This window comes from Zonotrichia leucophrys, chromosome 1A (genome assembly GCF_028769735.1).
Source record: "Zonotrichia leucophrys gambelii isolate GWCS_2022_RI chromosome 1A, RI_Zleu_2.0, whole genome shotgun sequence".
Taxonomy (NCBI): domain Eukaryota; kingdom Metazoa; phylum Chordata; class Aves; order Passeriformes; family Passerellidae; genus Zonotrichia; species Zonotrichia leucophrys.
The window spans coordinates 40250001-40271971 of NC_088170.1; the positions used below are offsets into that span (position 1 = coordinate 40250001).

General features: G+C 41.8%; 1 protein-coding gene across 10 annotated transcripts in view; it reads left to right on the plus strand.

The window, feature by feature from the left end:
* The window catches only part of RBFOX2 (RNA binding fox-1 homolog 2), a 164089-nt gene that overhangs the window by 134175 nt on the left and 7943 nt on the right, over positions 1-21971 (plus strand). For 5 of the 10 annotated variants that reach the window (XM_064702480.1, XM_064702483.1, XM_064702482.1 and 2 more), the window contains 5 exons: positions 7810-7902; positions 10643-10703; positions 13087-13140; positions 13275-13367; positions 14486-14618. In XM_064702480.1, coding sequence (XP_064558550.1) covers positions 7810-7902; positions 10643-10703; positions 13087-13140; positions 13275-13367; positions 14486-14618 — 434 coding nt within the window. Of the gene's footprint in view, positions 1-7809; positions 7903-10642; positions 10704-13086; positions 13141-13274; positions 13368-14485; positions 14619-19946; positions 19987-21971 lie in introns of all 10 variants that reach the window. The other 5 variants (XM_064702488.1, XM_064702485.1, XM_064702481.1 and 2 more) reach the window with 2 other exon arrangements.

Sequence of the window (21971 nt, forward strand, 5' to 3'; positions counted from 1 at the left end):
AAGTAAATGTCTATATGGTTTAGTTAGAGTTTTACTTCCCTGCATGGTTAAAAATCTATATGCTTTACCAAAACAATCAGCTGTGCTGAATTTGTAAATATTTATTCTGCTCTCTGCTGTTCTTTTGATATTTGTAGGCCAAAGCTACCTCTGAATTACTCTTGATTTTAGTCATTATTGTTTGGTTTTGAGAATAGCCTCTGGCCTCTATCAAATCCCTACTTGTTCACATATAATTGCAAAAGAAAGAAGAAAAATAACTGGCCTGGCAAAATGTTCTTCATATCCCACTGCCTGTGCTTTCCAGAGCAGTGTTTTCCTCTTCACACATGAACTCCACTCTCTCCCATCCATACAGCCCTGTGTATTAAACGCCCACGGCTGCCCTTTCCCTTCTAGGCAACATTGACATTGAAGGCTTTTCTGTGAAGTCTTGATTTATGACTATGAAAAGTACCTTCTTGTGCTGTTGCTAAAGCCCAAGGCTTCTGGTTTTCAGTTAAAACAAAAATTATTGCTGAAGAGTTCCTTGATGAATGTTAACCCTGAACCCTTAATAAATATTTGGAAAAAAAAGAAAAAAAGGAGAAATGTTCTTCTAGTCTTTATTAACCATGCAGTTTTCTACTGCTTCTTTGTTGTCTCGCAGCAAAAAGCAGTTACAAAACTAGTAGCCTGTATTGAGGGTTGTCCAGAATCTGAACAGAATGAGAAAACAGCCAAAGAGTTATTTCATTGTATCATTGCATCCTTCTCACCCAAAATAATTCCTCTTTTAAAAAGAATGCAAGATTCTTCCTGCTTAGCATGAAAATGGGAGGCCCCAGTGTTTGAGTGGGGTGTAGCTGCACGAAGCACCTGGTAATCACATAATAATGGAAAAACTACAGTTTGGTGATCTGATGGTGAAGCAAAGGAAATGGATCTTTCTGGAGGCCACTCACTCACTCTTGGGTTCTTCCTACACCTTAGGAAAAAAAATCTGAATGCATTTTCCTGCCCTGTGGTTTCCATTCTAATCTAATGATATGAAACCTCTCTCTCTTCTTCTCCTCTCTCTTGGGAATCCGAAAGCAGATGCTCCTGCTGCCTGCCTTGTGCTGTGTTCTCAATGCTCCCTTCCCCTCCCTGGGTTCCTAAGGGTTGTAGTGTTTTGTGTATATGTTTTGTAAATATTTTAAAGGTACAGTGTTAAATTGCAAACTGCCCTGGGTTTGCCCCCACCCCGTGTGCCACGGGGTTGAGCAGCGCTTTGTCCCCGCCGAGCTGTGGCGGGAGAACTCTACTGGGATCGCTCCAGTGCTGTCAGTAGGAGGGACTGGAGGAGGTGTTCAGGTAGCATTCTTCATTTTGAATCCACCTGAGATGACCAGGCAGTTTTCTTTGACAGCCTGGGGAAGATCTGTCAAACTGGCTGCATCTTCAGGATCTCTGTGTACTTACAGAGTTTGGTGACCACAGAGGGAGCTGGGTGTATCCATCTCACCTCAGGTTCTTTCAGAAATGGTATTTGTTGACTTTATCACAGCAGTGTAGGAGGCAGTTAATGAGTTTTGCTGATTCTTCTCTCAAAGTTATATGAATTCTTGTTTTGTAACTCGCTTTCTTCCCAGATTCAGTCTGTTTAGTAGGAATATATGGGCCCTGGTAGGCCTCACACTGCTACTGCTTCACTCTGTGAGAAACAAGATAAAAACTTTAAACATTCCTTGAATTACATTTTATTTTCTTCTTGTTTAATAGAATGACGTCAGTCTTCCCTTGATGTATTTGGCTTTTTTTGCTTGCTTCCAGGAAACTAGCTGTTTATTTCATTTATCCTGTTTACCATTACATTTCTAGCTCTGACTGGTATAAGTGCCTTTAAATAGCATTCTGCCCATGGTTGCAGTTTACCATGCACTTCACTGAACCGTGAATAAAACACCTCCAGAGGAAGTCGAGAGGATTCCTGCTCCTTTTGTTAGTGGAGATGCATCCTCTAGATGGGTATTTTGCCACTATTGTGCTGAATCGAACAAGTGGACATATTTGCAGAATTAATGCAGTCTGCCTGTGTAATGAGTACCCTGTGGCATTTGTAAAACTGCAGGGGAAGGGAATCCAAGCTCTTTGCTCACCAGCTGTGTACCGTGTGGCATTCCAAGATGTGCCCTCATTGACATTCAAAGACCAGGAGTATGTAAGGATACAGCAAAATCTTGGCTGAATAGGGAGTGGATTTTGGTGGTTTTGGGGTTGTTTGTGGCTTTTAAAATGGTAAGAGTTCATATTAATGCAGAGGAGCTCTTGGTTTCAGGATACTCTTAAGTTTTATGTCCCTCACTGATTTCCACTTGGGAGACCCAAATCTCCAAATTCTTGTATAGGACTATAGGGCCTATAAGTGCTTCATATTTATTTTAAAAATTAGTTATGTAGTTGGTTATGAAAGAAATTGCATTTGTTGATGTTTGAATTTATGTAAGTAAACCTTTATTAACTAAAAACTTTTGTGGAAGCTGTGTGGATTTTCAAGTTTGCAGTTAACTGTAGGTTAAGATAAGAATGTGACTAGGTTTTGATAATGGTGCCTTAAAGATTGTAAGTTTGCATGTGCATTTATTTCTGCTTTAAATGGATTAGGTACTTTGAGTTGAGGCACTCTTGTTTTGGGCCTAGTTTCCACTCAGTGGAAAGCCCCTTATTACATAAAATGAATTAGAAATCTTGTTTTCATTTTAATTCATTTTATAATTTTTTGTTAGATTTCATCAGTTGAACCAGAAATACAAACAATGTTGTTAATTCAATGAGGTTTAAAAACAATTTAAGTACTGGTGATCAGCATCACTTTCTCAGGTCACCAAATCATTTTAGGATGCCAGTTGCATGAAGGAGACGTGACCAGTCTCCCTTTATTCTAGTTCATTGGTTTCATGCCTTGAAGTCTGCAATACTGAACTAAAGAGATCAATTAGTCCATACACTGAACTGATATATTTAAACTTGCAGTTCAGGCTGAAGTTTATGGTTGCGTAGTATAAGCTCATCTACTGCTTCTGTGGGAGTGCTTTTCCTGCAGTGCTCAGTTCACTCTGTAGGGAGCTGGATCTAGGTGCTAAATTAGCAGGGAGAGGAATGAGCTTGTCCTCAGTCAGTTCAGCCTGTCAAACTCATGGACCACGCAGTGAGGTCCAGGATCAGTGGAAGGGAGGAGGAGCAGCACACACTGGGGATGGCTGGGGCTGTGAAGCCCCTGTCCTGAGCTGCCTGGAGCTGCTCTGAAGCCCCAGGCTCTCGCTGCCCAGCAGTGCAGGCTGGGCTCCAGCTCCTCGCTGCTGGCCTTTGCCCCCTCTGCTGTTTCGCAGCAGGGATTGGCAGTGGAGCAGCTCAAGCTGGATTGTGCAAATTATAGAGTTTAAAAATAGCCCTGCAGGTTTTTTTGAAGATACACTTGCTTTTTTTTTTTTAGTCAGGTTAATTTCTGCATCTGACTCACCAGATTGCACAGGTACATGGATAGGTTTTACATGTGTATGTACCTTAATGCAAAGCATGGCACAGGGGCTGGGAGGAGCTGGAAGAGCTCCTGGAATGGTGGCAGCTTGGTTTCCACAGATGTTTTCACCAACATGAAGGGTGCATTTGTGTGCGTTACTTCAATAACTTGTTTCTGGGTTTTGTGCTGTGTTGCTGTTGGCGCATTCAGTCCTGCTCATCTCAGGTGGATTATAGCTGAAACCCTCCTACTCTTTCCAAATGCCTTGGAAACAGGTAGCCTAAACTGCTGCCTTTTTGGCAAATTTTTCAGTCTTCTAAAAGTTTATTTTGAAATAAGGGGAAAAAAAAGAAAAACCTTGGTTAGAAACAAGTACAGCAGCAGATAACAGCGAGGCTGATTGCTGGCTGCATGTTCCAGTGGTACAAGGCAAAGACGCTGCTGCTGAGGTGACTGGTCTAAACTCCATGACAAATGAAGGGTTAACAATGCATGGATTTCAAGGGGCTCTGTTTAGTTTTCTTTGGTTTTATTTCTTTTTTATTTTACTTTATTTTATTTTTGTTGTTGTTTTTTGTTTAATTTCTGTGTTCTGGCCACACCCAGGAGAACCGTCTGGTTTTGATTTCTCCCTTTACGGTTACATGGTAAATTTTCTTTCTCATTCTTCAGAGATGGAAACGTTCAAATACTATATATATATACATTTATTATTTTTTTCACTGCTCATCATGTTGCTTGTTATTTATTGCAGAATCTGAGGCCAGACTAAAAGGGTGACAGTTACTCGGTCTCTTCAGGCCTTTTCAATAAACCTTTGGGTAAAAAGGGATTAGTCTGGTACTGCAAATTTCTCACCACTCCTAAAAATGTTTATTGGAATTTAGTGTTCGCTGGGTTAAACTTAACTTATCTTCTGCATGGGAGAAGTTAAACTTATTTTCTGCATGGGAGAAGTTTGTGGCAGTTGCTGGTGGGGAGGAATTGTTGAAAATTTCAGCCTTGTTATCATAACATTATTAAACTCAAACTATGTCTATAATCTAAATTTTAGAAAACCTAAGTATTGTTTTCATCTAGGATCTTCCCTTCCTCTGGCTCCATACCTATTACTATGGAGCAATCCAGTACCCGCTATAAAGCTAAGCTGGTAAATATTGGATACCTGCCCCATCTTGCTTTGTTTCTTTTTTTTTTTTCTTTCAAGGTCAAGACACCCTTGCTGAGGGAAAACTGAAAAGTGTTTGTTGCATATGTATTTAGGTACAAATTAACCCCTATTCTTTACAGGTCATCTGTGAGAAGGAATAAAAAATATATGTATGTTATTTTTTCTCTCCCACTTCCAAAATGTGTGTATATATATCTAATTGCTAGTTTTTAAACCTAGAAATAACAAGAATGTCAAGTGTGGCTCACCTGTTTTTCCTGATGAAAATTTGAATGTCTGAGAGATGCATTAATATGACAAACCAAGAGGACACAAATACTAACTGCCATAGTCAACTATGTAAAGTATTAATTCAGCATTGACACTAAATGGTGCTCAACAAAGAGTTGTACAAGCTAAGGTCTGATCTGTCAATAAAATATGCTTAATTAGTTATGTTGTTCTGAGTCAGATTAATTCTGGTTTAATTCACATTGTTAATTAATTCATATAGTCTGCATGTGGATCGTATGCTACCTTGAGTTAACTTAATAAAAATACTGAAAATTCCTACTCAGTTTAAAGATATTTAATGATAATGTAGTTTTAAAAAATCCCATACAGACTTTACTAATTGCAAACAGATGTGAATTAAAATAGTCTTAGTTTGATTCTAGCTTGTACAGATTAATGTCTAAAGAATTATTTTCCATCTGCACTCCAGTTTTCAGTTCACATAATCACTGAAGACATAAATTTCATTTGTTCTCCACAGGCTTGTCTAGAACAAACAGAAATTTTAATGCAAGAAGAGAAGAGGGAAGTAGAGATTCCTGTTGCAGTCTTTACCTCCCCTCCTCCCCCAGCCTTTAAAGGATGTTTTTTCCCCATTATACAGAACCAGAGGGAAGGGTGTTGCTCTTTTTCTCAGGCTTACCTTTCTCTGTAGGGGCTGTTTAAAGCAGGCACAGTGCTCTATTCCTTCATAATCAGCTGTGCTACTACACCCCCCACACCCTCTCAGTTCTCTGCAACATATTTGAGAGTTATATGCAGTTGGGCTGTTTTATTAGCCCCTGTGTCTTGTAGCTCTGATTTTAATTCATTTAAACAGGGAGCTTCTATGCTGTTCTGAAACAGCAGTTTGTTATTTATATAGCTCTTTATTTATAGCTGGAGAAATTAAATTATCTGAAGCTTTAGATTATTGGGTTGGAGCCCAAAGGAGCACTTTTGTTGATCTCAGCATCGCAGTACTGGCTAAGATCCTTTATTATTGCTGTTCAGGGGGGAGGGAAACAAGTAAACCTTCCCCCTCAAAAAAACAACAGCCACCACCCTGCATTTTACAAATTTGTGGCAGTTTTGTGCTGGAAACCTAGCTGTGGATGATAAAGGCCAGCTTGTCACTTAAACAGCTTGGGCTGTTCAGATTAGTGTTGTAAAGACCTTTAAAAAGCACTTGAAGAATAATAGCTTGCTTGTGTCTTATTGCTAACAATGCTTAGAAATCAAGATGCTATCTGTTTTTTGGGCTGTCCAGTCAAAATACTTACTGATTCCAAGGTGCATGAAGGAGGTTGCCTGGCTAGCATGCCCCGCTTCCCTGACAAGCATAGCTGTACATCACTCTCATCACCTCACTCTTCAGTTAACATTGGGAGGGAGTTTCCATTGCATCAAATATAAGCTTTGTTGTTCTGCTCCTGAGGGTACTGGAGCCAGTGGAAATTACTCTCTATACATTAAAGCAGTATTTGCTTTATACCAAGCCACAGGAGCCAGTTGCTGCTGTTGTTAAAATGTCCTGAAAGCAGAATGCAACAATGCTTTTTGTTTGGGTCCACTCTCTCTAATGGCATGAAGAGTATCTCATCACAGTTGTCTGTATTAAGATGCCATTTGCTCCTAGTTAAAATCCTAATTCATTTTGTCATGTTGGCTCTCTCTTAATGTCAGTGCACTCAGCTCTGTGGAAGGAAGCATGGTCTCTTACCCTGCCCTGTTATACCACTGCATGAGCTGGCAGCAGGATGAGCGTGTGTAGGACAGGCATGTGTTCCTTGTGCCTTCATGGGTGTGGTAAACCTGAATTTATCTAACTAAAGTGACATTTTGGCAGTCCTTGAGCCTTTGTGGTTGCTCCAAGCAGGGCATATAGATTTTTCTGGGAATTTTTTATTCTAACCAGGCAGAGATCTGTTGCTATCCACAGTGCAGAGGTTGCCATCTCACAACACAGCTGAGTAAGATGGGTAGCAGAGGGTCAGTAGTGTCATACAAAACCTGCCTTCACCAATGAATCAATATTTAGGTGTTTGGATTTACAGTCAAGTCCACCACAGTACTCAGAGATAAGAGTATTCTGGAACTACAGTATGCGATACTCTAAATCTTCACATTAGAAATGCTTATTTTATGGTGCCTCCTGGAAGCCTTGCTTACTTTCAGGGCCCCATGTATCATTGGGGAAGTTACAGGCTTAGGAGTAGGCATGAGCTGTGCCCTGAAGAGCTTAGAAGGGGTGCTTTACAAAGAGCCCTTCCTTTCAACAGTGTTCCAAGGTAGGTAATTATTACTGTCTCCATTCTACAGGTGGGAAAAGTAAGGTTCAGCGTTTGATTTGCCCAAAGCTTTGCACAATTCCTGGTGCCAGGCATGAACTCCGGTTGCTCAAATGCTCATAGCAGTTTCTCAAGGGAGCAAAGTGCTGCTCAGTGTCAATGCCTAGTACTGTGTCTGGGGCAGACGGGGGTCCTACAAAATTTGTGTGTTCGTTAAGAGGGGAGAGAAGCCCTACTTGGGCTTACCCAGCTTGCCTATGTCAGAGCAGGGTTTAGTGTTTTTAAACAAAAAACTAAACCAAACCAAAATGAAAAATTGTCTCGAGTAACTTTGTACTTCTTTTTTGGTCTGGCCTCAATTGCTTTTATGTTTTTCTTTTTTTTTTTTTAATTACTCTTATTATTCTTATTATGATTACAGTTCCTTTTTTATTGATTTTAATTTCTTTCATTTATGAAACATGCATGAACCAACAATGTGACTCTAGGAGGTTATTGCTGAGTTGTGCTGATGTCGATTTCATACTGTGATATTTTTTCTCTATTTACCTAGAGATCAGTATTTCAATATATAACGATGTGCATGTTTTCCCCCCTTCTCCCGCTGCATGCAGGGATTCGGGTTCGTAACTTTCGAGAATAGTGCTGATGCAGACAGGGCCAGGGAGAAATTACACGGCACCGTGGTAGAGGGCCGTAAAATCGAGGTGCATGTCTTCAGTAATTCAATTTCTTCTTTATATTTATTCTTTTGATTTCTTTTTGTGTCTTGCCTCACTTATTTCACATTTGGATCCCAGTCTCGTGTGTGCGTGTGTGTTTGTCTGTGTCCTTCACCTCCCTGCACTGAAATTTATAGAAGTTTACACCCTTTACAGAATATTTTTTATTGTTGTTTTGGGTATTTTTTTCCTTTTCTTTCTTCTTTTATTAAGTTTTATTCCCACCCACTCCAAGTTTTTGCCCTTCTGCTGTCTTGATTTTTCCTTTGCTTCAGTTTGCAAGGCTCCGATTTCCTGTTACCAGGCCTGAACAAAACTAACTGAAAGAGTACTGTCCAACTTCTAACTGTGTCCAAAAAAGAAAGCAGGGGGCCAGCCAGTATCCTCTCTTTCCTCTGAGGCCAGTTCTCCTCCATGCAAGTGTGAGATGATGCCTGTGGGAGGGGTGGGGACACGTGGGGCAGCAGCCCCAAGTGGGCTGTGCTATGTACACTGCTGGTTTCTTGATCAGCCCATGGTCAAGAAAAGGTTTGGTGAAAGCTAATCCTAAAAGTCTGCTAGCTCTCGCCGCCAGGGAGGGAAAGGTTAATGTTGGCTGGCCATCATGGCCATATGTTGGGCCTGTCTGGTGTTGACCAGTTCGGTGTTCCACTGTGTTGAAGGCTAACTGGCATCATCCCTCTCTCCTTCTTTCTTTAAAAAAAACAAACACAAACCAAAAAGTACAAATATTGAAACAAAAAAGCCGCCGTTTTTGAGTAAGATGTCTGCATATTTTGCCTTTTTTTTTTTTTTTTTTTCTGTTTTGTTTTGTTTTTTTATTTCCCTTTCCGATGGTTTAGCGTTTAGGGCCCTTCACTTGACTCACTCTTTCCATGGTAACTATACACAATGCTGGCGATGGTACGAGTTGGCGGTAAGTGAAACAACAGTGCTAGAGAAGAAGCTTTTTCTTTTCTTTTTTTTTAAATTTTTCTTAAAATTACAAAAAAATTAAGAAAGAAAAAATCCATCTGCCATCTCACATTAACACTACAAAATGTGATTTGACTTGTTGTCCCCACCCACCTCCTTCCCCTTCTCCCCCTTTTATTTTCAATGCTGTTGAGTAATGCCGCCTGGACTTTGGATGTACATATTGTTTTGTAGCAGTCTGAGCTGTTTGATTACTGACTTCATGGTGATTTCCCCTTGCACATCTTACTCAGAGTTACTGAACTCCAGTTTGGCTGGTTTTTATTAATGCACCCATATCCTCTTCTCTCTCTCCTGCCCCTTCTTTCTGCTGCTCTTTCTATCTGAGACCTGTTTGTAGCTGTTATTGTTTTTCTCTCTTTTTCTTTCTGCCCCCTCCCCAGTTTATTTCTTTACTAAGTTAAATGCAGCTGTTGGTCTCTTTGCTGACTGGTGGTTTCTGATTGGTTCTGGCAATTTTTCCTTTAAGTGCTTGTGTTGCACTTTGCTGTAGCAGCTGATTTCAGGCACTCGCTCCATTTAATGATTGTCTGTGAGACCCTATCCCCTCACTCCTCCCCTCCCCACCCTTTGAATCAATTGTGGTGTGTTTTTTTTCTTTCTTTTTTTTATCTGTGTGTGTTTAACTGCATGCTCTCAGTCTCATCATTGTTGTTTCCCATTCTTTCTATTTTAAATGTGTAATGTTTCTATTGTTTTGGGTCTGAAACAAGAGTAAAATGTAGCTCTGGACTCCTCACCCTGGGTATGGCCACCATCCATACATCTCAAGGGCCTGAGGGAGCTTCTATTTTGTATCCATTTTTTTTCTTCTTCACCCTGGCCTCTGTTCCCATTGGGCATGTGTTTTGATAAATTATTGATGATTCATAAAGACTTCACCCTCCTTGCAAGAGCTTTGAGGCTGACACGGGGCTGCAGTAACTTGGCTTCCAAACTAGTCCATCTTTTCTTTATCAGCACCATCTCTGCGGTAACACCCCACTTGCTTGAGCAGTCAAACCGCTTGGAACTGTGCAGAGCTCTGTAAAGAGGGTGGAGGGCACAGTAAGCCCAAAAATGATCCAGGTCTGCTGCTATGTAATCTTTTTGTCCCATGAGATTTGTGACAAGGAAAAAATTATCTGGAAAAAGATCTGAAAATGGTGGGTGTAAATCAGAATGTAGATCATTTAAATGTAGATCATTTAAAGAGTTGGTGATGTTCCAGAGATTTTCTCAAGCCTTGCAAGTTCAAATCTAATGCTGAGGGACTCCAGGCTACCTTTTTCTACTCAAGTGTTCTGCCAGTGACCTGCTGGGCCCCAATTCCAGCTTGAGCTTGAGAAACAAGTCAGCTTGTGCATCACCTGGTTCGGTTCCCCTGCCCTGGGCTGCAGAAATTATTCCTGCCTCTCTAAGAGAACCTGGACAAAGCATCTAGGGTTGTGCCCTTTTGATCGCTGAGCTGTAAATAATCCCGTGCCTAGGGATGGCAGGGTGGTGGAGAATCTGCACTTTACTCTTGTTGGCCTTTTGTTTAATGCATAATTTTAAAATGCCACGTTTAGCTGTAACTTTTATAATTAAATGGTAACTGTTAAAAGTAATTTAAAGATTGCATTAATGTAAAATTAGCTGTTTAATTTTATTTTGCTCAGAGAAGTATAGTGTGTATGTGTGTGTGTGTGGTATCTGAGAGTTTTTCACCATTTTCCCTAACGTTCTGTGCTTCCTTCCCTCTCCTCCCCCTCCCCTTTCTTACTTTTAGGTTAACAATGCCACTGCGAGAGTGATGACCAATAAGAAGATGGTCACACCTTATGCAAATGGTAAGAGAGACAGTTTGTACTAGTGATGAGCTGAAACATTTGAAGAAAGACAAAAGGGAAAAGTCATGACCTCTCCTCAGGACCAAAAGGAACCAATAAAAGCTCACAAACTCTAATTTGTATCATTATACCATTCAGTATAAACCAAAAATGTTTGTGGAGAATACCATTTTCCAGTTGGAGAAGTGGGGGCAGAAAGAAGTAGGGACATGCCCCATGTGGCTAAGATGGGTGAAGGTGCCAAGAGCCAATGGGTTGCCTGCCCTACTGCTGCAAGGTGACTCTGTATGGTGGGATGTGCAGTACTCCTGTGTCTCACTCCATCACATACATACCTAAATATGAATGCAGAAACATAACTTAAGATGCTTAATCTAAGTCATTAGCTTAATAACTTAAGATAGCTCAGTTTAGGTTCTATCTGTAAAAGTAAAGCTGTCCTCAAGCAACCAGCAAAACAGAGCCTTTGCACTGCTTGTTTGCTTGCTTTTTGTTTCAGACTGCCTGTATTCAGTGAATTTTCCAGTGAACCTAAACAGAGAAAGACCAAGTTGTTTGGGTAGTGAGGAATCCTGTTTGATTGGGATATCTTGGTGGTTCTCTGTGAAGTCATTTTACTTCATAGGCATATATAGCATAAAAAGTGATTCTCCCAGCAGAATGCTGCTTTGATAAAGATTTTGAATCTGAGTCTTTCTCCTGAAACGGGCAGCAAAGTTCTTTTCAGTGTGAAAATGTTCCCAAACAGTTTCTTCAAGGCAGGAAGCTGCATACAGGTAGTAGCTGGTGTGACAATCTGTTTTGATTACAAAGTAAGACTCCAAACTCAGAAGATAAAAATTCTTTATGTTGCTGTGCTGCCAACTTACTGAGTGGTCCCTTCAAGTAAATCTTACCTTGGGTACAGAACTGGGGAAACATAGCCAAGCAAAAGGCTTGGGACTGTGGGTCTCACAGTACCAGGAAGGAACTAGGAGATTTTGTAGCAAAAGGCAAGGCATCCATGGTACATTGTCCTGAAAACAAGAGCAGAAAATGTCATGTATGTGACTGTTTGGAATGAAACTTGGCTTACTTGTGAAAGTGATAGCGTACAAGAATATTTTGGTTTTGCAGCCAGCAGTTTAAAGCCAGCTTTAAAGCTATGCAAAGAAATTTAGTATTAGACCAGGCTTAAGGAGTACTGGCAAGTATGGTTGTACAACTGTTATTAAATTTAAGAGTTGACAGTCCTCTTGTTGCCATTACTGGAATATTTTGCCATCAAGGTGACCAGTGCAGCAGCAGTGTGCCTGTACTTGCAGAGGGAGCCTGCACTGCATCTGTCATTGACACTCTGCCAGCAGGTGAAGGTGTGGTGGTGACGGGGTGCAGTTCTCAGAGTTGTTCTAATTGTTCTATAGCTTCTAGAGTGGTTAGAGGTGTTAGAAGTTCAGCAAGTGCACCAGGGCTTCAAGACAGAGGAAGTGTATAGATTTATTTAAATAAAAATGCCTCTGTGATTGCCAGCTGAACAGCTGAGATCTTTCCTGAGAGGAATGCTTTGTGGAAGCCAACCCAGATCACATTGTTAGCTTTATATTTCTTTTCTCCCCCATCAGAGAGATGGAGGGGGAAAAGACAGATAGGTTTCTAGATGTGACTGGACATATGTACCAACTCATACCCATACTTCTTTAAGCTCTATTCTCTTGTAGGTTTTATCTTGATGATTTGCAGTTCTTGTCAATTATCCAGATTATATTGAAATAATTTCTCTGTGAAGGCTTTCACCTGAAAAGCAGCATAAAGGAGAGAAATACTGAAATAACAGTGAGGAGAAAATGTGAGATGAATAGAATGATTTTTTTTTTTTAATGAACTATAGTTGCATAATGAAGTTAATGAGGAAATTCAGACACTGTTGCTTTTTAGCAGATCCCTTGCAGATGAGAGAAATGTGCTTTGAGAATTCAAGGCTATAATTTGACTTGCCTGAGATGACAGTCTGGGCCAGTGGCTTTAGGGAGGGCTTGTATCTGCAGTGTTCCCAGTGAAAGTAGGGAGGAGCTGGCAGCAAGGCTTCCACAGGGAATGCCAGGTCGCATGGTGCTCGTGGCAAATACGCATATAAGGTAGTTGGCATTCCCACAGCAGTGCCTCTGCCTGCTGCAGGTCAGCTGATGTTTTGCTGTTCCCTCCGATACAGTGACCTAGAGCTTGACGTTAGGAGAGGGCAGTTGGCCTCCATCTACACCAAGGGGGATTGAGGCGAAGCAGAAATTGGAAAGAGCTGTGCATGTGAAGCTGGGGCGCATGCAAGAGACCATTCCCCCTTACCCACGCTGCCCGTTCCTTCTCTTGGTGTAGATTTTGGCATTCACTGCAGTCTTTGTTGTTTCAGGTTGGAAGTTGAGTCCTGTGGTTGGAGCGGTGTACGGCCCTGAGTTATATGCAGGTAGAGCTTAAGTAGACACTTCCACTTCTGCCATTTGACTGCAGTGGTGTTTGTTTATGTTCTTAATCTGCTGTTTCTTTATAACCTTTTTACTGTTTTGTTTTTGTTTTTTATTCTTTTTTTAATTAAATTAGCATCCAGCTTTCAAGCAGATGTCTCGCTGGGCAATGATGCTGCAGTGCCCCTGTCAGGAAGGGGGGGTATTAACACTTACATTCCTTTAATCAGTAAGTAGCCCCCAATGGCCCCTGTACTGTTACTGTGCTTGAGTTAATGATGACCTGTTACCCTTCTTCTCTCCAGTCTGTATAATATATACTTGAAAGGATGGGTCACACTGGGAATGAGTTTACCTTGAGCCAAAGTATAGTGTGCAGTTGCTGTAACTTGTTCCCCTGCAGTGTCTTGCTGTACTGCTGAATGGGTCCTTCTGAATGACAAGGAGGCTGCAGAACAAGGGGAGGGTGTGTGTGAGGAATGGGCCATTCCCTTGCTCCCCTCCTTGTATTGAAATGGAAGAAACCTAACAGACAAATCCCTAAAGTACATATTATACAAGCTGCTGAACCACGGGTCTGCAGGGCCCCTAGTGGCATGCACCTGGATGCATGCTGGGTTGGGATTGTGCCCTGGGACTCGTTCCCTGTCAGTATCTGTTTATGACGTGTTTGCAGATGTCTCTGAGGTTTTACAAAGTTTCATCACAAGCCAGTTTACTCCAGTTTAAAGCATAATAATAGAGGCATTGCTATATGTGGTGCCAGTTATTGGTCACACTTGTTAAATGAAGGTGGGCTCTCAGTAAACTGGCACTTTATGGGAAATTGCTGCTGCTGTTATATGGGCTATCTTGTCTTTCAGGCTTTAAAATGAACATACAGAGGATTGGGTGGCAAAGAGTGGGAGGGGAAAGGAGGGAAGAGACTGATGTAAGTTGGTTGACTTTAAGGGCCTCTTGACAAATTATTTTAAAGAGCCTCTGCAGTTTTGGAAGAACTGCGTGCTGTATTGATAGTAACTCCCCATGCTTCTCAGACTCTAACCAGACTGCATGGCAGTATCAAAAGGTGGGGGGATTTGAGCCCTGTTTGGGGTGGGTAAGGCATGCCAAAACATTAACCTCTTGCATGCCAAACCTTTCTGCAACCCTTCTCCCCCCAAAGGCCGTGGTGTAGCAGGAAGTATGTATGGGATGCTTGCTGGGTTATAAGCATGTCCTTCTGCAGGATTGATGCCGAATGTCCCACCGCTGTGGAGCTGTTGTGTCACTTTGTTTGAAGCAGGTGGTTGCTCTCTGGAGTGGAGATTGTATCCTTTTCACCTTCCACCTTGTCTATCTTCACAGTTCCAGGCTTCCCCTATCCAACTGCAGCCACCACAGCGGCCGCGTTTCGGGGTGCCCATCTGAGGGGCCGAGGAAGGACAGTGTACGGGGCAGTGCGGGCAGTTCCTCCCACGGCCATCCCTGCCTACCCAGGGTAAGCACTGTCACAGGAGCAGAGTGCTCTGCACAGCCGTGTCAAAGAGCTAATCGGTTAACAAAAACCCTAAAATTGTCTGGATGGTGAGAGTCAAGATCTTGCTAGTGCCAGAGCATTCTGCACATGATGGCATCCAGTGGGGATAAATCTAAATTTTTCTGTCTTAAGTTCTTGACTGAAACAATTTTCAGTACTTGCAACAGCTTAAAGTGCTGATGGGTTCCTTCTCATAATTTCTCAATTTGTCTGTATACGGTATTTGTCATCCATTGACCCAATATGTGATAGTGCTGCTGAGAAGGACACAAAGAGAAGATCTAAAATTCCTGAAAAACTTCTGCTCTTTGTACTCCATTTATGTTTCCATATTCAGGAATGAGGAATATTATCCATTAATTCATGCCTCACCATCTGGCAGTAGGACACAGAAGAGCCAGTTACCCACAATGGATTTGCTTTCTTTGTTGGAGACGGTTTAAAAAGGTTTAAAACAAAGATTAATCAAGTCCATTAATTTAAAGCTGGGAGCATTTGGGATGTAGAGAGAATGATAATGCAATGAAGCAATAGCAAATATGTGGCCTTAGCATTCTTTGCCCTCAAATTTTCACTAATAATGCAGTGCAAAATATGCTGTTACAAAGGAGTATTCTGCTGTTTAAAAGTAGAGGGAACTAGATCTGTATGTGAGTTTTGGTTTGGGTTTTTGTTGGTTTGTTTAAATGTGGTGGAATGACAGATAAATCAGCAAATCCCTTCCAAACTGTCTTTTTTTTTTGTTTGTTTTGTTTCTGATTTTGAGGATGCTTTAATCATATTGTCTTGAGTTCTACTTGCCATATTTTCCAGGCAATGTTCTCAGAAAGAACAGGAGTAGAAACAAATCCTCCAGCACAGAGATGTGGACTGACCCTTCTTTCCCTTTACGCTAGGCCCAAAGGGGAAGATAAAAACCCATAAATCTTTTATTAAGAAGGAAAGTGGAATCCATACACATCAGTGCAGGGAGCTGGCCTGTTCTATACTGGATAAGCTCACAATACCTTCTGCAGCAGATTAAGTGATGAGAGCTACTGTGACCCTTTTAGAGTTTAGTGTGATTTTTAAAGTGGAGCTCCAGGAAGCAAGCTGCAGTGCTCCTGTACCTATCTAGCTTTGCTCTTTGGCAATTTTGGCAATGTTTGTATTTAATTCACCAGAAGACTTTAAATGAAACCTCTCGTGTAAATATCGGTCTTCTGAACATTGTGTTTCTTCTGGGTTTTCAAATCCACTTTTTTGCCACCACTCCTAGTTTACATTCTCTATCCTCTGACCATAGCCTCTGACCTGCAACTTGTCTGTCTATTGCTGTAAAAATGGCCCAGTCCAATTTTACTGGGGAGTGCTCCACAGTGAAACAAAGCAGCAAAGCTGAGCTAAGTGCTACCGTCTAGCAGAATATGAAATATTTGCACCAGGGAGGGGGAATGTGCTTTTCATCCCTGGGAGTAACAGCTAGAGCATTCATGAGGCTGTCGTGAGTGGGGCACTGGGAAGGCCTTGTCTTTGATGTAAATCCAGCCTGAGTCCCATGTAAAAGGTTTATTTTCATTTGAAACATGGGCCAGGCTCCAGTGATTAGCCCTTCCAAATACTGTCTCATGTCTGTGTTTACTGGTATTACACTGAATTTTTCTGACCCCGCTGACTGACCCCATGTCTTCATGGGCAGCTTACTACCTAGTAAACATTTACAGGGCACCAGTAAGCAAGGCAGATTCACAGAGTCCCAGAACTGTCCCTAGTCCCAAGCAGTGGGATGTAATTACCAACTACTGGTGTTTTTTGTCATCATAGTGTATCTCTGCAAGATACTTTGTAGAACAAATTGGATTCCTAGTGGAATAATAGAAAATGTGCTGTACAATTCCATGTTGCAGCAACCTGTAGGACAGCCACCACTCTGTGTGGGCACTGTTGACCTCCATGGGGTCAGGGACAGGCACACGTTCCTGACATCTTGCCCTCCATCCATTACTTTCTTCCTGGCCAGTGGAAAGATGACACCATAAGATCAGTCAGCAACATCAATGACCAAGACATAGTGAGTAATGTTGAAGAAAACAGTAAAGTAAGCTGCAGGTTGACTCATACCTGATAGAAGGAATTGGTATTCCCAAACCTCAGTGGTGTTTAAGTTACAAAACTTAATGGTATTACTTCATTTGAGAGCTTAGCAGAATATAAAAAATAGAGAATGTAGATTAATAAAAGCTCATTGGCATTGCCATACTGGATCAGACCTGAGCACCATCCAGGCTAGAGTAAGTTTTGACAGTGTCAAATGCTAAGCCAGAGGAAGGTGCAAGAAATCATAGCTCTTAATAGTTTTAATATTTATTTCAAGAACTCAAGATTTGCTAATACCTATGTGGAATGCCCATACTTATGCATGGCCATGGTTGTTTATCCAGAGAAGGGTTTTGATACCTCAGAAAGCAACTGCTTAGACTATTGTAGGTGATTTAGATTGTCACCTAAACCTCACTTTGAACACTAATGCAACCTTCAGTTTTCAACTGAGGTGCCACTTGGTAGAAATAAGGAGACATTATAACCTCTCATATAAAGCACAAGTAAAAACTGTACTGGAATGAATATTGCCCTGATTTGTAGCAGCCATGCTTTTAAAATGAGAATGCTAACAAATAACATTTCAGACGAAAAGCTGAAAGAATCCAGACAGTCTGAAAAAAACTCAGCTACTGTAAAACTCTCCAAGTTACATAAGCTTGATAAATTTTATTTCTCAAACTATAGGTTAGTCATTGACTTGTGCATGGTATTAAGTACCTATATGAGGAATAGACTTGCCATAGTAAAGAGCAATTTTGTCTTGGAGTGTAAATATATATGAAATTCACTGATTTGATAGAAGACTAGATACAGGGCAGCAGTCAGCTTTGAGGATTTGAAGTGGTTTTTTTCACTCCTTTTCCAACACAACAGTCAGCTGTTGGTACACCTAAATGATATGCTGGCTACCTTACAAAACCAGCCTGTTTCTTTTTCCCTTGGATGTTTTTTAGCACAGCTAGTAGGCTTTTCACAGATTGCACCAAGATTTGACTGGCTGCCAGGCTGTTTTATACTTCTGGTCAAGCTACATAACCAGAATGTGATTCTCAGATGAAGGAATTCTCTTGTTTTGCTAGCATTAAGAATCACAGGTATGGATATTCTGCCAATATAAATAAACCTTGCTGAATTTCAGCCCTGGAAGCTGATGTCAGTCAAATCCTCACTAAAGCAGAGATGGAGGATTCATGTGTGTTTGGGTGTTTGGATCCAGGAAGTCTTACTCTTACCTGTTATTAGTGTTCCTTGCAGTTTTCTCTGGAGAGCTGGTGCTAGCATCTCTTGTTGATAGAAATAGTGGCCTGATCCAATGTGGTAATGCTGATGTTCATCCAACTGACTGTGTTTGGAATAACTGTTAAAACTGCTAACCTGTTCATAAACCAAGTCACTTCCTCTGTCGTGCCTTTGCCTTTCCTGCAGGAGCAGGTGGAGTATCACTGCTAAAACACTCCTGGTCCTAGATAGAGAACCCAGCAATGTAAGTCACTGCCCCAGGAGCCAAACTCTTTGTTATGTGGTTGTAAAGATTTAGCTTCAACAAACATGATCTTATGGCCTGCTTCTCCCTGCTGAAGTGGCTCCCCTCTTCCTCTAACAAGGGTCTCTATCTTCATACCTGCTCCCAGCGCTCTTGGAGACTACAGTAACTGTGTCCATTGGGAATGGAGTGTACTTTTCCTGGGGAAGGCAGCAAGACTAAATTATTCAAGCAGTAGCTAACACTGCAAGATTTTTTTTTAATTTTTTTTTTTATTTTTTTAGTAATAGCATGCAGAATTTTGGCAAGATCTGCTGGGCTTTTTTGTGTGTGTGTGCCTTACAATAGGTGGGTATCTGAGGGTTGCAGGCTCTTGGCAGCATTTCTCATTCCATCTGATGAGTAAAAAATGGCAGTCAAAAGAATAGCTAGTGTTCCATACCTTCCTTTTTCTTAATGCTATGGGTAAGTCATGCACATCAGATCCATGAGCATCACAGAGGGTGGGGTTAATGCTTTTTAAAACCTTGAGCGAGTTTGTGTGGAGCTCTTCAGGGGACAAAGCTGGAGGAAATTCCTCAGTATGTGAAGCACATGCTGAACTCAAATGGGTGGGGGGCATCCCCTCTCTTCCTTCCTCATCCTTCCCCAACCCCTGTCCCCAGAGTGAGCTGTGTAGTCTTATGCCTAGTGAATGCTCTGGTAAGAGCAGCTATTTGGGAACCCCAGGCTCTGTTTAACAGTTTTTGTGGTTGAAGTTCTGAGAGAAACAAAACTATGGCTTAAAGCAGAAAAAGCACCATCCCATGGAAACCCTTCCAGTTGCTCCTCTCTGCTAAGGAATAAGTAATTACTGCCAGGGACTCCCACTGCACCTTTCAATTTTCGGATCTTGGACCGGTCACCTAACCTTTTTAGCTCATTATCTCTGCTTGTGAAAGCAATGCATTGTGGGTATTTTTGGTTTTTTCTTTTCAATTACATTTCTCTGTGTTTACTTTGATCAGAATTGATTGACTTGTTTTCCTGAGGTGTTGCATCGGTTCTTTAAGATGCTGAATAATAATACTTTGCATGCTTGTGTGATCAGCCAAATCTTATCGCATGTCTAATGTGCAGGGTAAAAGCAGGTGATGTATGGATGTCAGAAACAAAACTCATGCAGCCCTGTGAAGCCTGAAAAATGTAATCAGGCACAAGTCTCTGAACCACACTTCCTGACATAGGCGACTGCAGCCCCTGTGGGATGCCTTCTGTGAAGGGCTCCTCAATATCACAAGCCCACTTCATGAAGCCAATGTTTCCATGTGTTTTAGGGGGTAACTAAAATCATTCCAGGGGAATAACCAGAGTGGAGGCTTCTATACCCTTGTGTCTCTCTTCAGGACGTCAGATATTTTTGAGTCGATATTTGCTGTACAAGATGGTGGTTCCCCTCCGTCTCTCCTTTGCATACTGTCTCCCCCTCTGCCCACCCCCTGCCCCTTTGCATGCCATGGAAGATGACTTGGAGCCGTGCGTGCGCACACACATTCTCTTGCTGATTTGCTCCTGCCAAAAGCCCAGGTTGTGGATTCATACATCACCTGCCTGTGTAAAACGCATGTGCATGCTGCCGTCCTCAATAACCGGAATGTGTTTTCTGTTCTTTTGTTTTTTGTTTGTTTTTTTTTCTTTTCTTTTTTTTTTCTTTTTTGTTTTGTTTTTGTGTGGATTTTCTGCAGTGTGGTTTACCAGGACGGATTTTACGGTGCTGACCTCTATGTAAGTACACACACCGGAGCCTTCTTTGTCCCCAACCCCTGACAAGCCAGCCTTTTTTTTGTTTTCTTTTCTTTTTCTTTTGGTTTGTTTGTTTGGTTTGGTTTTTTAAATATCATTTACTTTAATTTTCTTCTTCCTTGTGGATATATATATTTATATATTTAGGAATGCAAGCATGCTTCTCTGTCACTGCGCTTGCCCCTGGGTGCAAGACCTAAGCCTTTGGGTTTCCTGATCATTGCCAGGGTCAGTTTATTTGGTGTCCTGTCCCCCACATTCACACTGGTACTAATCAACCTGAGAGATGATTAGCAAATTAAAATTTCTCTCAACACTTCTCTCATTTACATAATTTGGATATAAAAATAACAGGACTGGTTTAGCCTCAGACCTTCCCTTTCCTTCTCCCCCTCTTCCCTCCCCTTTCTCTTCCCTCTTGGGGCCCTTTTGGGTTTGATTTGTGTAGCCCACACTACACTGAACAAGTTGTATGTTTAAAACTGTTCATGTGCCACTGGGATGTGGAGATTATCCCTTTGGGGGAGACACTGGGACTGATTAAAAATGGAGGCTGAGATGCTAGAGTGAAAACTGGCATCTCATTTTGCTGGTAGGAATGGCACCTAAATAGGCCAGATTCTCTCACCTCTTCAGGGAATTGTGAAGTACAAATATGTGGAGATGTTCGGTTACAAGAGTCAGCAACCTCCTCCTGTTGGGGAATTAGCTATTATACCCTGGGAGACTTTGTCCTGTCATTGTCTTTGTCCTGCCCAGTCAGTCTGTATTGCAAATCTCCAGGGAGTCTGTGTGCACATAGGTGGGTTGTGGATGGAGCTGTTTGAACTGGCCAGTGAGAAAAGTGCTTTCCTCTCCAAGGGAGAGCTGTTGCAGAGCAGGAATATGGTAGGAACTTGCCTTTCAAAGCCAAAATATTCAGTTGCCACTGCAACTCATAGCCTGCCCGGCTTTATCAGAGTTCCCAATTGTGGCATTGTAGGTCATAGCTCCCTGGAGCTGGGAAGTTTTGTATAGTTTGGGTAGTGACACAATTGTCAGCATGAATTTCATAGTCCTGCTCCTTTGAAGGTGCTATTCCTGCCATTTATAAAGAGGAACCTGGGGTTAAACTCAGGATAATGGATGGAACTAGCTTTTAGATTTTGTTGGCTTATATGGAGGAGGAAGTTCTGGACAGGTGCTTTTTCCAGCCCAGGTAGAGCAGTTGGAAGATGTGCTCTCTGAGATAGAAAGAACTGCGTGCATTTCTTCACTCTTCCATATACTATGGTGTGTGCAGTTCTTTAAAGATTGATCTGCCTAGTCAAGTGTTTCTTTATAAAGCTGTGTCAAGGACTATGGAAGGTTCTGTGTTTTCCTGCCTCACTCCTAAAGCACTGCCTTTACAGACACTGACTTTGCTATGGCACGTAACCAAGAAAATGAGTGGTGCTTAGTGTCTCTTCCCACAGAGTGTGGCATAGAAAAGGCTGCCATGTTGATAGGGAAGTCTGGCCAGGGTTACTCCCTACTTTTGAGAAAGCTTCTTCAGAGCTTTTGTTGGGAAGGAGAGGCTTACATAACATGTAAGGACAGAAACTTCAGCAGTGAAGAACTCCTGTAAGCACTTGGTGCTGCAGGGCAGTACCACCATGTAACACAAAGCCAAGCCCCCAGGTCAGGTTAGAACCATTAGGTGGATTTCTGATGACTTTGCTGTTGGTGGCAGTGGTGTCACTATCAGAAAGCAGGATGATGGAAGAGAGGACTGCATCAAAGTAGATGGTGGTGCTTTTACTTATGTTATTGCTAGCCAGAGCCCTCCAATGGAGCTCAGGAAAAAGTTACCATTATCCAAACTTGAAGTTGCCCTTCCAAACAGTTTGCTTGGCACAGGTGGAATGACTTCAATGTCTCTGTGTCTCACTGATTTGTTGTGCTTTTCACTGTAGAGCTTCTATCCCTCTGGTTGCTGAGATAGGTTT